Genomic DNA, 14,779 nt, shown 5'->3' on the forward strand with positions numbered 1-14,779 from the left:
TCATTTGATGTCGCCCTCTGGTGGATGAGGAGCAGAGCTGCAGTTTATCCCTCGTGCTATCCTAGGCACTTTAACATTGGGAGTTGGGTCATCTAGACCCACTAGACAGTGCGCTGAACCTTTTTTCTTCAATGATTTGTGATCTTCACTGGTGTCCATGGATTACATGAAATCTTTCCACCTTTATCCACCTTTGTCATGGTAGGGAGAACACGTCAATGTAAGGGTGGGGTCATCTAAGATAACACAAGGGTTATGAGTTTGGAATAAATGAGCATCAGTCCAGAAATAAAAGCTAAAAACATTTATTTAAAAAAAAACAAAACACAAAAACCACATTGAAAAAAACCAGATGAACAAAGTGTTTTCCAAATCCTTAACTGTCCACAACGATCGTCTCTCAGAAATCCTCCAGCCTTAAATTTCAACGTCGCTCTCTTTGTCGTTGTCATGGTCGCCGTCGTAGAATTCATTCGCTGCCTCTTGTCTGAAAGTGCATCGATAAACATTTATGACTCAATCCTGCAGGTGAAACAGGAAGGCCTTTTTTGTCTTCCTACTGACCGGGTGTAGTTCTCCTCAGCTCCCCTCTCGTCTGGGTCGGGGTCGTCTGTGCGTTCGTAGCTCAGCATGTCTGACGGGACGTCGTGGATCTGGACGCTGGGCGCGTGGTTCAACATCTTCAGGTTTTCAAACACGGTCTGACGGATCTGTTCCAGATACTGCACCGACGTTCACGGGTTATTTCAACGGATCCACGTGTGTTAAAGGAAAACTCATTCCCTCCAAAAGATTAAGCTACTGAAACAGGTTGGAATGTCTTTCATTTTTAGGAAGATGATGGCTTTTTCTGGTCTGGATGGTTCAAACTGTTCTACACATGCACACACCTGATTCAGCAGTTCCTAAAATGGCACCTGAGGAAGGGGCGGAGTTACCTGTCTGGAGTTCTGGTTTTCGATCCTGGTGCTGACATCAGGATGCAGCGTGAAGTCTGGGGCAAAGTACTCGAAATATTCTGCCGACATCAGGAGAAAAAGGTTCTCTGGTTACAGGATACAGAAACAGATTTAAACTCTCCTGTACTATTTACTGATCTATCTTTATGTCGGCGTCAAAAAGAAGCTGTTATACTGTTGGCCTAAATAACCTCAGAGACTGTCTGCAAAAAATGTGACATAAAAATGGTCTACTTTGTCTCAATAAAAACAACACTCATCTACTCTGTCATCCACATTTCAATCTGACCAACCTGAAGGCAAAAAGATCACAAAAAGATGAAAATGACATTTTTATCAGCAGTTATTCTTGTCAGAAGCAGAATTTAAGGAATCTGGAGGTGCAGCGATTCTGTTTATTACAGAAAAATCAAACTAGACGACCTGTAGAGCAGATCTATAGAAATACCTGCACTGAACATCCATATGACCACTGTAGGACACGCAACATGGATCTAATCTACTATTTTACTTATCAGTAGTGACCAGTGGGACTAAACTTTGACCACAAATCTAACCTGAAGATCCAAGGATTTTCCAACATGCAGGGGTTGACATAGCCCAGAAATTTGCACTGGCCCAGAGGGCCAGTAGCTTTTGAAACTTACTGGCCCTGACTGAGAGTTACTGGCCCGACATCGTGCACAGCGGGACCCGCCGCTCCGCAGGTGCTTGCAACTTAAGGGGGGTCCGGGGGCATGCCCCCCCGGAAAATTTTAATATGGTGCATTCTGGTGACATCTAGCACTTATTTATACACTTTTTCAATGACTAAAAATAGAGCATATCAAACTTAAATCTGCTCTAGTCTGTTTCAGATGTTTTGAAGAGAGCGCTGCAGTGTAGTAAGTAACACTAGTTCAGAAGTTTTCATGCTGCTTCTAATCACTGCTATTTCACATTTGTTCCTAATCAATAGTTAAGAAGTTTTATTTACTTTTTTGCTCTGACTGCCTTGAGGTTTTGCTTTTTGTTACTGTTGCAAAGTTACATTTACTTTTTAGTTACTTTAGTTACTTAATTAAATTAAATAATTGAAAAATTCAATAAAATTAAATTACTGAGATCATTCAGCTAACTAGAAATACTTACTGCTTACAGTGTTGTAAAGAAAAACAAAATTGAGTACTTTGAAGTTATACTGCATTTGAGTCTGAGATTCAGGTATTTGGAGTCTTTGCTTTTGATTCTTTGACATTCAGCTTAAAGCTTAGTGGATACAGTTTCATCTTCAATGCCTTCATTAAATATCTTGCTGTCCATAGCACTAATTCCACCCGTCACTCCATCTAACATATTCCTATCTATTCCTGCCATGTCTTCCACATCTCTGACATGCTTCAGTCTCTCTTCAGTGACGGTGTTGGATTTATGATCATCGCGGTGAAAAACCACCAGGGGGCGCGCTGATATGTGTGTCAGTTTAAATATATCTGCCTAAAATGTAATAATAACCCACTGGCTTGTTCCTTCGTTGTTGCTGTTTAACATTGTTTAGTATTGAATTGTTACATTCAATAAAGTTTGAAAAAAAAAATTGAGTGAGCGCGTGCGGCGTGGTGCTCGGCAGCGACAGCCGCGCCCGCAGGCGGGAGAGGAGTGATCAAAGGTTTCCCATAGAAACCCTTGAAGTCTGAACACAGGACTAGCAGAAAAAGTGAATTATAAAGACGAGGTAAATCTACACGTTTTCGCAAAATATACTTTATTGAAAAAGGTGAAAAATATATTAACCGTTAGATATTTTAGTGGCCCGAGCGGACAAGTGAAAAATAACGTCTTGTGGTCCGCACTGCTCGAAAAACAGGACCGGGCCAGCGGACAAATGGCTATGTCGAGCCCTGACATGGTAACCCTTGTGCTGTCCTAGGCACGTTAACATTGGGAGTTGGGTCATCTAGACCCATTAGACCAGGGGTGGGCAATTCCAGGCCTCGAGGGCCGGTGTGTTTGCATGATTTCCAGACATTCTTGCCCAACTCATGGCTGATTACCTGGTTCAGGTGTGTCCAGCTAATCAGAACATGCCAGAGCAGGGTATGTTGGAAAACATGCAGGAATGCGGCCCTCTGTGCCTACCTCTACCTCTGCACCAGACAGTGCTCTGAACCTTTTTTCTTTAATGATTTGTGATCTTCACTGGTGTCCATGGATTACATGAAATCTTTCCACCTTTATCCACCTTTGTCATGGTGGGGAGAACACGTCAAAGTAAGGGTGGGGGTCATATGATAGCTCAAGAGTTAAGCTCTGTAACACCCGTTCAAGCCATCACTTCCACTGACGTCTGTGTAAAATTGCGCTTTGGGCTTCTGCGTCCACCATTTCTAGCGTCAAATGAGCAGCCATTGAACGCATGTTGAAAGTGAAGCCAGATCAATTTGTCCAATCAGGACTCAGATTTGGTAGTGACGTCTGCATTCTGTCACACAAACAGTCTCACAGTCAGTCTCAAACAGACTTTCTTGGAAAATTCTCCCTTTTGATTTGAATTTTCCTGACTTCACCGGCGGTAACGGATCTGACCTTCCAGCAGATGGCGGTAAAACTGGATAATTCGATCAGTGTAACAGTAACAGGAAGTGGAGCGTCTCACCGCTGTACGGCAGCTCGTCGCTGATGGATTCCTCCAGCAGCAGAGATGTCTCATAGGTCCTGCCGTCCACAAAGCAGATGTTACACAAACCCTGAATATCCGTCACAGGTTGCTATGGTAACACCTATTGGTTGAAGGAACACTAACCAGCAGCGAGCCACGTTCCTCACAGTGTACCCTCCTCCTCCGAGCACCAGCAGAGGAATCTTAAAACTCTTCACGAACTCCACGCACTCCCTGAAACAGGAAGCACCGTCATCCTGCTGACCACGCGGAAACGCCGCCCCCACCCTCCGTGACGCGGAGTAAAAGTCTCACCCGTGTCCCCGTATGCTAAGGTTGAAGCAGCCCAGTCTGTCGCAGCCCAGGGAATCGGCCCCACACTGCAAACAAACAGCCTCGCTCTCAAAACGACCCGCAGACAACACAATGGGACAAACGGCGGCGGCGGCTGACCTGCAGGACGATGCAGGTGGGCTGGTAGTAATCCACCACCTGCTTGATGACCGGCTGGAACAGCTGCCGGTAACCTGCAACACACACAGCCGTGACTGCACGCTCACAGCAGACGGCTCTGACTGCGCAGACCTCGGCCCTCACTCTGGTCGTCGATGCCGTCTCGCAGGGGGACGTTGAGGCAGTAGTAGCGTCCGCTCTCGGCCCCCACCTCGTACATGTCACCCGTTCCCGGGAAGAAGTAGTTCCCATACTTGTGGAAGGACACGGTCATGACTCTGTCCGTCAGGTAAAAGGCCTCCTGGACGCCGTCTCCGTGGTGAATGTCGATGTCGATGTACAGAACTCGGGGGTGGTACCTGCGACACACACACACACTTAGAAAAGGCGGGAACTGCCGGAGGAGGTGCAGAGGAGCGCCGCCTCACTTGAGAAGCTCCAGGATGCTGATGACGATGTCGTTCACGTAGCAAAATCCCGACGCCTGCAAACACAGAGAGAAAAAAAAATCTTCAACCACAAATCACTTCAACTGAACAGACAGGAAGCTGTGGAAGTTTACCGACCTCAAATTTTTTGGCGTGATGCAAACCTCCAGCCCAGTTGATGGCGATGTCACAGATCTGCAACCAAAAATATTTACATTCAAGGAAATCCAGACAAGAAGGAGGCACTGTGACAGTGACACCTGCTGGTCATCTCAGGTCATGGCAATAAAGTCATAAATCCAGAAAAAAAATCATTGTATTTTAAAAGTGCTTGGAGCCTAAAAATGTTTTTATTTTTATTCTGTTGCAGTTTCAATAATTATAAATAAAAGGTAAATGACACTCCAATGATTCCAGGTTTTTCAATAAAGTACATCTTTCGTCTTTTTACTGTCTCAGATGAAAGGAAACGAGCGGCTGGAGTCACCGTTTTAAACTTTTAATTCCAATAAAGAAGCCCTGTTTACACAGAAAACAGCTACGAAATGTAGGACTTTCTTTTTAGACAGAAATAAAGAAAATGATTTAGAAATGTCTTCCAAGATGTCTATAAAAGGTTGGCATTGAAAGCTGCTTTGCTGCTGCTTTTCAGTCCAAACCAGCTTAATGTTCCGAATCAGAACCAAACAGTGAAGGACCATGTTTTACTATAAAGCAGCTCAAAACTGGATCAGCTGTCCTGATGATGACAAACGTCTACTCAATGATATTGTTTTCTGTATGTATATCTGTGGATTGATATACATCCATGGATGTCTGTGGTGACAGTCGGATAACTCCTCACTTTCACACATTTGCACACTAGGAGAATAAATCCAGTTTTATAGAATGCAAACAAAGATCTGATGATGATTTGGCACAGAGGAGATTGATTGACAAGGTCAACAGCGAATCAGGACGCAGAACACAATGTGCTGTTAAAAAATGAGATCGCCACAAATGAAGACAAATGCAAATTTCCAAACATTTCCAGCTTCATGCTGACAACTTTGGCTGTTTTTTCCCCAAACATTTGCTGAAACTATTTTTTTAAGACGCAGCTTGAAAATAACATTGTTTTTTTTTATATTTTTAAGAACTGAAGCTGCTATGTTTGTTACAAACTCCAGAATATTTAACTATTAACTCTATTAATGCTGCAAAAACATGTAAAAAAAACCAAACATTTAGCTTATTTGTGACCTTCCTGTGAGTAACGATGTTTGATAAATAATAAGCAAACCATTTTCTTTTTTAAATGATTGCGTTGAATGTGGCTGAAGGTTCTCGTTTATCCGGGTGACGCAGTTTGGAATATTTCCTCGGTCTAATAGAGAAATCGTTCAGTATGATGATCGATTGTGGTGTAAAAAATCTGCAGCCCTTTATGATCATGTAAACATTTAAAGTCTGACCCTGTGAATAATTCCTAAATGGAGCTGAATATCCGTTACTAGAGGAGTCCATGAGTGACGGTTCATGACAAACCCAGTGATGGAGAAAAGCGGACGGCTTACCTTGTGGTTGAGCTGCGTGGCGCCCTGCAGAGACGCCCCCGTGTATCTGGAACAGAACTCAAAGAGTCCTGGAAACACAGGACTAGAGCCCGCCGTTGGGTTAGTGCTCACATTTGCATGAACCAAAAGCAGAAGACAGATCGATGAAGAGGAGGAGCAGCAGCAGCAGCGCTCACCAGTCATCTCCAACGTTGAAGGTGTTCAGGCTCTTGGTGAAGCCCTGCATGTTGTTGGGGCTGACCTTCTGCAGGAAGTCGATGTAATCTTCAGAGTGGAACCGGCACATGTCGTGCTGAGAGGCTTTGTACGGCTTAAAAACCTGACGGTCACAGAGAAACTGCAGAGTTCAATCTTTGATCTCGAAGCAACAGTGGAAGCAGGTTCTGGACCTTCAGGAGTGTCTCACCATCATCTTTTTATATAACCCATAATGCAACACCAGACTGTGGGTGAGAGACAAACGGTGAGGCTTCATGGGATGACCGGCACCTGCAGGAGACGCGGTTCACAACAAGCATCATCACTTTTTCATCATCAGCTCCATTTCAACATGATTACACTTCCAACGCGTTTTCACGACCAACAGGAAAGAAGATTAAAAAAAATGCTGCAGAATCCCTCCATTTAGTTTGAATCTGCTGCAGCTGTCGGTTCTGTAAATGTTTGTTTGTTGTTGTCTTTTCTTTTTAGACCTATAAAAACCAGAGAAACCACGATCACACTCTGTCAACAATCGTTTTGTCAATCAGAGGCCGTGAATGCTTTGGGACAAACACTTGTTTTAGATTTTGGTCTCCATTTTTATCCTGCAGTGATCAGCTCTTTGTGGACTCACAGCAGCTTTGAACTGAGCTCACACTAATAAAAAAACCAAATCAATGATAATCCCAAACTGTTCAGAGATTATAAACAGCTGGAAGTGATTAAGACCTAAAAGTTTTCATGATAACAGAAACGGGTAAGGACATAATTAATTATTATTAACCTTTCTATTACCTAAATCTAGAATCAGTACTCCTCAGCTTAATTGGTATATAGTATAATAGCCCATTCCTGTATAGAATACAAATTGCAAATATGTTGCCTGGAAATAACCAACTCAGTCAGGGTTTAAAAACACCAACAGATAACCCTAAGTATCTACATACACTCCTGCCGTGGGCAGGATCGCTACAATATTCTTTTCCTTTGCACCCAAATGTGACGTTATGTGTTCATTACTCACCTACAACACACTGGCCTGAACATATGAATGAGATAAAAAAAAATATCTTAATTAAACCCAGAAACAAAATTGGAGCTGAATTTTAACAATGAATCGTTTGAATTGTTAGCCTCCTCCAGCTAGCTTGCATTAGCACTCCTGCTCCAATCCCAGCGTTCAGCAAACTCACCGTAATGAAAGTTTCCCACATCTGGGTCGTAAAAGTAAGACGTCCTAATAGACATTTTAAATGTAAAAAAAATAATAATAATCCTGAGATTCAGCGAGGTTTTACTTTTTAAAGAGCGGCTCAGTCTGCCGCATTTTTCCTGCCGCTAACGGCTAACCGTAAACATTTAAAGGTGACGTCATCATGCTGGGACGCAGGGGATGGAGAGGGGAGGGGCGAACAGGGGGTCTCAAGATGGCGGAGTGAGTTTAAACCAATGAGTGATGATCACTAGAGGAAACATCACGTGGTTCCTCATGGGAGGAGAGCACCGCCATCTTGGTGAGGTCAAGTTACTGCTGCAGTGAATGCATTTGAACACATTTTTTGCATAATACCAGTTCATTGTTTGTGTTTCAACTGCCAAAATCAGAGAACTGAGTCCATGAAAGAAGAAGTATATCATTTCATAGAAAAGTATTATAATTTTTTTCTTTTGTTTCTTTCTTTTTCTTTTGTTTTTCTTTTATTAATAGAACACATGTTGACATGCATGATGCTGCAGGGTTATTATCAACATGCTGCATGATGTACGGAGAATTTGCTGTCGACATAAATGTACATTTTATTTTGCTAAACCTGTATACAGCATACTAGGCTATTATAGTAATATAGATTTATACATGTCTGACTCAGTGACCGAACTTTTCACTATTCACTATTCAGACTTAAGGAAAAAGTGGATCTTAGCAATAAAAAGAGCTAACCCAGATGGATCACTGTGGTACCAACTAGTAATACAGTCTGACTGTTCAAAACATTTGTGGAAACCAATTTAGATAAGAGGCCAGACTGTTAGCTTGAAACCTGACACCATACCATCTGTGTTACACAAATTGATCACTCACATGAATCTATTATTTTTCTTTGTTGTTGTTATTTTAGGGTAAATCTATTGTTCACTTTTGGAATTCTTTTGAATATTTATTTTATTATTATTATTATTATTATTATTATTATTATTATTATTATTATTATTATTATTAATAATAATAATAATAATAATAATAATAATAATAATAATAATAATAATAATAGACTTATATTTTATTATTTATTGACTTATTATGTATGTATTGCTATTATTTATTGTTTGTATTGACTTACTATTGATTTATTATTATTATTATTATTATTATTATTATTATTATTATTATTATTGAGTTATTGTTGGGTTTTTCTAAATAATTTAAATTACATGTCAAAGAGGTCTAAAATTCCTAAATGTTTACAAATTATTTTTTTTTAATTCTTTGTAATAATTTTTTTATTTGTAAGAAGTCCTGCAACAATGCATTTTCATTAAAGTTTGAGCTTTTAAGGCTGACTGTTTCTCTTCTTTAACAACAACAAATGATGTATCTATATATATATATATATTATATATATAAATATAATGTATTTACATATATTTATAAATATATATAAATTGTAAAAACATATATAGTATATAAAAGCTACTTAGACACCTCTAAAAGCAATAGAAATCATTGTCATGTGGGCGTCGTCGACCTCACCAAGATGGCGTCGCGCTCCGCCACCGTCGGCCAGGCTTCTAAAGCGGGCATGTCTCCTCTAGTGATATAACTCATTGGTTTAAACAGTAGTGAGTTATATCGCTAGAGGCGACACGCCCGCTTGGGAAGCCTGGCTGGTGGAGGCGGAGCGAGTCGCCATCTTGGTGAGGTCGACGGCGCCCACATGACAATGATTTCTATAGCCTTTGGTAAGTAGCTTTTATATAATTTATATATATTTATGTTCATAAATATGTATACATATATATAAATACATAATATATATATATATATACACCATTTGTTGTTGTTAAGTAAGTGAAACAGGCAGCCTTAAAAGCTCAAACTTTAATGAAAAATGCATAGTTGCAGAATGTTAAAAATAATTTTTAAATATGTAGAAGTTTTAGACCTCTTCGACATGTAATTTTAATTATTTAGAAAATCCCAACAACAAGACTCTTTCGGCTTTTCCCATCAGGGGTCGCCACAGCTAATCATCCTTTTCCACCTCACTCTATCATGGACATCTTCTACCCTAACATTAGCCAACTTCATGTCCTCTGTTAAGACATCCTTATATCTTAAGACATCCATATATCTCAATAGGAAGTCAATAATAATAATAAATAATAACAATATATACATTATTAGTCAATGATTATAATAATAATAATACTAGATCAATAATAAATATTAATAATAAATCAATAGTAATTCAATGATAATAATAAATGATAAGAATAAATCAATAATAAGTCAACAATAAGTCCAAAAGTTGATAACAGATTTACCCTTAAAAAAAGAAGAAAAATAAAGAAAAACAATAGATTTACTGATTCATGTGAGTGATCAATTTGGTGTTACTGGTGTCTAGCCAGTCTTATCAAAATGTGTTTCGACAAAATCTTATGAACATAGCCAGACTGTATTGTTAGTTGGTACCACAGTGATCCATCTGGGTTTGCTCTTTTTATTGCTAAGGCCCACTTTTTCCTTAAGTCTGAATCCATTGGAAACCTGCAAGAAAAGTTCAGTCACTGAGTCAGAAATGTATAAATCTATATAACTATAAAAGCCTAGTCGTAGTACAGAGTATATAGGTGTAACAAAATAAAATGTACATTTATGTCGACAGCAAATTATACATACATCATCCCTACATGTTGATAAAAGCCCTGCAGCATCATGCATGTCAACATGTATACTAGTAAACATAAAGAAATACTCTAAAATCATTTGTGGACAAGAGATAGTTTGTCGATCCAAAACCACATTGCAAATAACATATATGAAAGCAGAAGAGCGTGTGCGGGACCATTGGTTTCCAATCACAGCTCAATTTGAGAACCATTTCCTGAACCACTGACGAGGCCCGGCCCGCTTCCAGCAGAACTGAAGGATGAGGGAGCCTTCACTGAAAATTGTATGGACCAAAATCTGTCTCACAAATACATTCTTTAAAAAAAAGAATGACAAATACAATTTTTGCCCAACTCTACCACATTTTTGGCCCATTGCAAATCAAGAGAGAGATGGTGAAGTTCTGAGACTGTGTGAAACGGGTGGAAATGGATTTTTCTGCAGAATGTGTGTTGGCTTGTTGAATTTTTAGTCCTGGAATGTCAGACCTCCTCTCTGCTGCTTTTTCACTTCCACTCATCTTCCTGCTTCATGTTTCTTTGCCGGTAGCAAATCTCCCTCTGCTTCTTTGATTTAATGCTTCATGTTTTATGTATAACAGAATTCCAGTCACACTAGGTTCAATAAAGGTCAGCTTCAGACGTGCTCTGTGTTCAGTGTTTGAAATTTGAACAAAATTGTTGTTTTTAAACAACAATTTTGCTATCCTAGGCACTTTAACATTGGGAGTTGGGTCATCTAGACCCACTAGACAGTGCTCTGAACCTTTTTTCTTCAATGATTTGTGATTTTCACTGGTGTCCATGGATTACATGAAATCTTTCCACCTTCGTCATGGTAGGGAGAACACGTCAATGGAAGGGTGGGGTAATCTAAGATAGCACAAGGGATAAACAATTTCTAAGCCGCCTCAAACTCTCAAACAACTTTACAAATCAAGATTTCATTTTGTGTTAAGCTCCCAAAAATCTGTTTGCAGAATTTTCTCCTCAGTTGAATGTTTCTGTGAACTGGGATGGATGTTCTGCTAGAGGAAAAAACCTGTTAGCATTGCTGGCAGAGACTTTAGAGATAAAAACAACACATCACCATTGATCATTAAATGCATAAGCTACTGTATATAATGATAAACGCCTTTTTCAACAATGATGGTCGCTGAAAAGTGTAGTCTAAAGAGCGGCTTTACATTGAACTGGCTGCTAAATGTTTCCTGTTACTTTTCAGTTTTGGTTAATTGTGGGGTCAAATCAGGGTCAGTTTAAAATAAATGAAAAACCAGATTGTCAATTTGAAATTTTGAAAACAGTTATAAACTCGAAAAGTACATTTTGTAAACTTGAAGGAAACATTTAGGGTGTATTCAGACTGGAACAATCCTTTGTTCCGGATCGAGTCCCAAAGCTTGCGTTTGGTCTGTATTCAGACTGGCATGAAGCGGACCATTCTGTTCCGGGTCTCTGACCTGGGTCAGAGATCGGTTCCTGGTCCCGGACCAGAGTCTGTTTGGATTATCCAGACGTTTCCGACAGATTTTGGTAGGAAACAAACTCCGGTACACTTTAAGCGGACCAAATGTGTCTAAATACAGCCTTAAAATTTGAAAAAAACAAAAACGATAAAAAAGAACAAATAAATTTGAAACTAACCATAACCTCTATGGGGTGATGGGATGTCATCCATCCTCTGATGCGGCGTACGGCAGAGAACGTTTGATTCATCAGAGGAGGGATGACAACAGATGCTGTTTTGGAACAGAAATGATGTCACCATATCCTCTTCATCCACTTTCTCCATTTGGTTTTAAGTTGATAGATTTTTTTTTCAATTCGATTTTCAAATTATCAATATTTTTTTCCCGTTTAAAACACAAATTTACAATTTTAGTTTTCATAGTTTTGATCATTCCTTCAAGTTTACAATCTGTTAAGACTTTCAATTTTAAAACTGTTTTCAAATTTCCTATTTTATTTATTTATTTACAATCCGGCTTCTCATTCACTTTGAGCTGACCACGATGTATTCCCATCGTCTTTAAATTGTTTGCTTATCAAGCCCAAACTAGTCACTGTCACTCTACAGTGAAATCATTTAGGGTATTTAGTTTAATCAGAAGACAAAAACACATAATAGTGGCTAACCAGGAAAAAACCCAATAAAAACTCATCAATTAGCTTTCAGAGAAACAGGTCAAATTTTTCAGGAACAAAGAAATAACGCTGAGGAATGCGAGGAAACGCTTTCGCCGGCGCCTCTCTAAGGTCAATAACACGACTCCCATGTGGTTAATAGTAAATAACGTCATGTGGGAGTTAAAGAAACACAACAGCTTGTTTTTTTTTTTAGACTTTTCTTTATTTTTTCTACGTTTTTTCTTTTACTTACAGCAAAAAAACAATAAAATTGGGATTTCTCCAAATTCGGTTTTTCTTCACAAATAAGTGTACTGTGAACATTTCCTGCTAGAGCGTCCCGTTTGCTACATGAACGCGCCGTTTTCCAGCTCTGCGTGTCAGGCTGACGCATCCTGGATGTGTTTTTGGATGTGGAGAGCGGCGGACGTGATTTAGATCTGTTAAATGGGCTGGAATTTCATAACTGTTCTGTTTACTCTCACAAATCTTCAAGTTTTCCACCCATGTAGGATTTTTCAAAGATGTTTCCACTCAAGTTTCTGGACGCAGAGTTGAGATAAACAACTTTTTATGCTAGATGGACGACAATGATTTGTCATTGTGTATTTTTGGATTCAATAAAAGAATGAAAGAGGAAGAGGTTTCCTTTTATTTAGCTGATTTGTTTTCCTGCCAAATTTAGTTTAAACAAATAAAAAAAGACAAAATAATTTACAATAATTATATTTAAATTAAAGTTTAAAAGAAACAAACTTATTGCAAATAAACCCAGATTATGACACTTCCCCCACTGTGTTGTTTTTTTTTCTTAGCAGAGAAACAAAACAGCCGTGGTGCTAAGATTGACAGAATTGAAAACGTTAGATCAGTTTTTCAGGATTTTTCAGACAAAAACACCATTAAAAAGTCTCTCAAATACTATCTACCCAAAGTTCCTGGAATACCATCACCGCGAGTCACGTTGAGTCTCAGGGACGCAAAAGCCAAGTGTTGCAGCAGGTAAACCTGCCTGAGCATGTGAATTTCTGCAGGAAAAGTAAAGAAATGACAGTTTAGCGATCAAAGCCTTCCTTCCAGATCTACGTTCTCCAAATTACTCCACAGAATTGATGCACCTGTTCAGAGGGAACCAATGACCGCAGAGGAACCAAAGCTGCTCCGCCCCCACAATAGCCTGGAGGTTTTTACCCAGGGTGGCCTGGAGATTCTGTCATTTTCTCCCAGCTGACACGATTTCTGTATTCAGGGACACATATTTTATAAGCCATAGCGAGGTCAGGAAAACTGTCCCGTGTCGTATTTGTCCCACTAAAGTCACCAACAACACAAAGTGTAGAAGAGGCTGTGATTGGAAGAAGAGACCAGCTGACTGATCTGCACAAACCTGCTGCTACAGCGTCTGCATGGATCTCCATATAGAACAGACTTTATGGTAACTGTCACCAGCAGTTCAACTGCTGGTGGTCCAGCAGTGTACAGGGGAATAGTAATTAAAAAAAAGTCAAATTAATAACAATAATAACGGTGATGTCATGGTTTCAGTTTGTTGTGTCTTGTTTTTCGCTTTAGTTCTTGTTCTGTCTTGTTTGGTTCTGTTTCCTGTTTTATTTTGAAAGGTTTCCTGTCTTGTCATGTTTCTTGAGTTTTACTTCCTTTGGTCCCCATCTGCCCTTATCGTGTTCACCTGTGTCTTGTCTGCCCTGTCTGTATATAAGTCTTGTCTCTGCCTTCCTCCTGTGCTGGTCCATTACCTTCTGCTCATGTTGTTCACGTCTTCTTGTCTTGTCTCCATGTTTCATGCCACGCCACGCCAAGTAAGTTTTTGTTTTGTAATCCTGCTCTGCAGCGCCTTTTGTTTGTTGTTTTGCATTAAACCCCCTTGTCCCTGAACCGTCTGCCTCCGCCTCTGCTACTGGGTCCAACCGGCTCTCGAGCCTCCCCCCGCACATGACAGAATGGACCAGCCATATTTTCTGGACCCAGCAGAGCGGGACATGCGGCTGCTAGAGGCCTACTGCCGGGAAGCCGAGCATACGAGGTCTTATTGGGTCTTCGACCAGGCCCAGTTCTCCTCGTATGCCTGGAGTGGGAGCCCCCTGGACTTTACTGGGAGCCGTCTTGCCCTGAGGGGGGGTCGTCGTCCCCGCCGTCCCCTTCCTGTTCCAGAGGTGGTCCGGCACGCACCACATCCCTTTCCAGTGGTGGTGCCGGATGCACCCCATCCCCGTCATGTTCCGGTGGTGGTCCCGGATGCACCACAACCACGTTCAGTGGTGGTCCCGGACGCACCCCGACCCATCCCGGCTCCCAGGGGGGTGCCGCCTGCGCCCCGACCGGTCCCCGCTTTCACTGGCACGCCCGACCCGCCAGAGCCTGACTGCTGGCCCGACCCGCCAGAGCCTGACTGCTGGCCCGACCCGCCAGAGCCTGACTGCTGGCCCGACCCGCCAGAGCCTGACTGCTGGCCCGACCCGCCAGAGCCTGACTGCTGGCCCGACCCGCCAGAGCCTGACTGCTGGC

At 40.9% G+C, this 14,779-nt stretch overlaps 1 protein-coding gene across 2 annotated transcripts; it reads right to left on the minus strand.

The window, feature by feature from the left end:
- Window positions 1–289: 289 nt before the first annotated feature.
- hdac3 (histone deacetylase 3) lies at window positions 290–7,630 on the minus strand. Of its 2 annotated transcripts, XM_078954355.1 has the most exons (15): window positions 7,429–7,613; window positions 7,260–7,274; window positions 6,441–6,523; window positions 6,211–6,353; window positions 6,035–6,116; window positions 4,617–4,673; window positions 4,479–4,534; window positions 4,195–4,409; window positions 4,051–4,124; window positions 3,913–3,977; window positions 3,742–3,831; window positions 3,595–3,653; window positions 939–1,018; window positions 565–722; window positions 290–487 (listed from the first exon to the last, which is right to left on the minus strand). In XM_078954355.1, exons 1-15 carry the CDS (start codon window positions 7,481–7,483, stop codon window positions 418–420), a joined length of 1,302 nt encoding a protein of 433 aa, XP_078810481.1. In that variant the 5' UTR covers window positions 7,484–7,613; the 3' UTR covers window positions 290–417. The 2 variants fall into 2 exon arrangements, with proteins under 2 accessions (XP_078810481.1, XP_004073599.1); XM_004073551.3 differs by lacking the exon at window positions 7,260–7,274 and having other exon boundaries at window positions 7,429–7,630.
- Window positions 7,631–14,779: the final 7,149 nt, after the last annotated feature.

This window comes from Oryzias latipes, chromosome 10, assembly GCF_053564925.1.
Source record: "Oryzias latipes strain Hd-rR chromosome 10, Olatipes_Hd-rR_3.1".
NCBI classification, from domain to species: Eukaryota; Metazoa; Chordata; class Actinopteri; order Beloniformes; family Adrianichthyidae; genus Oryzias; species Oryzias latipes.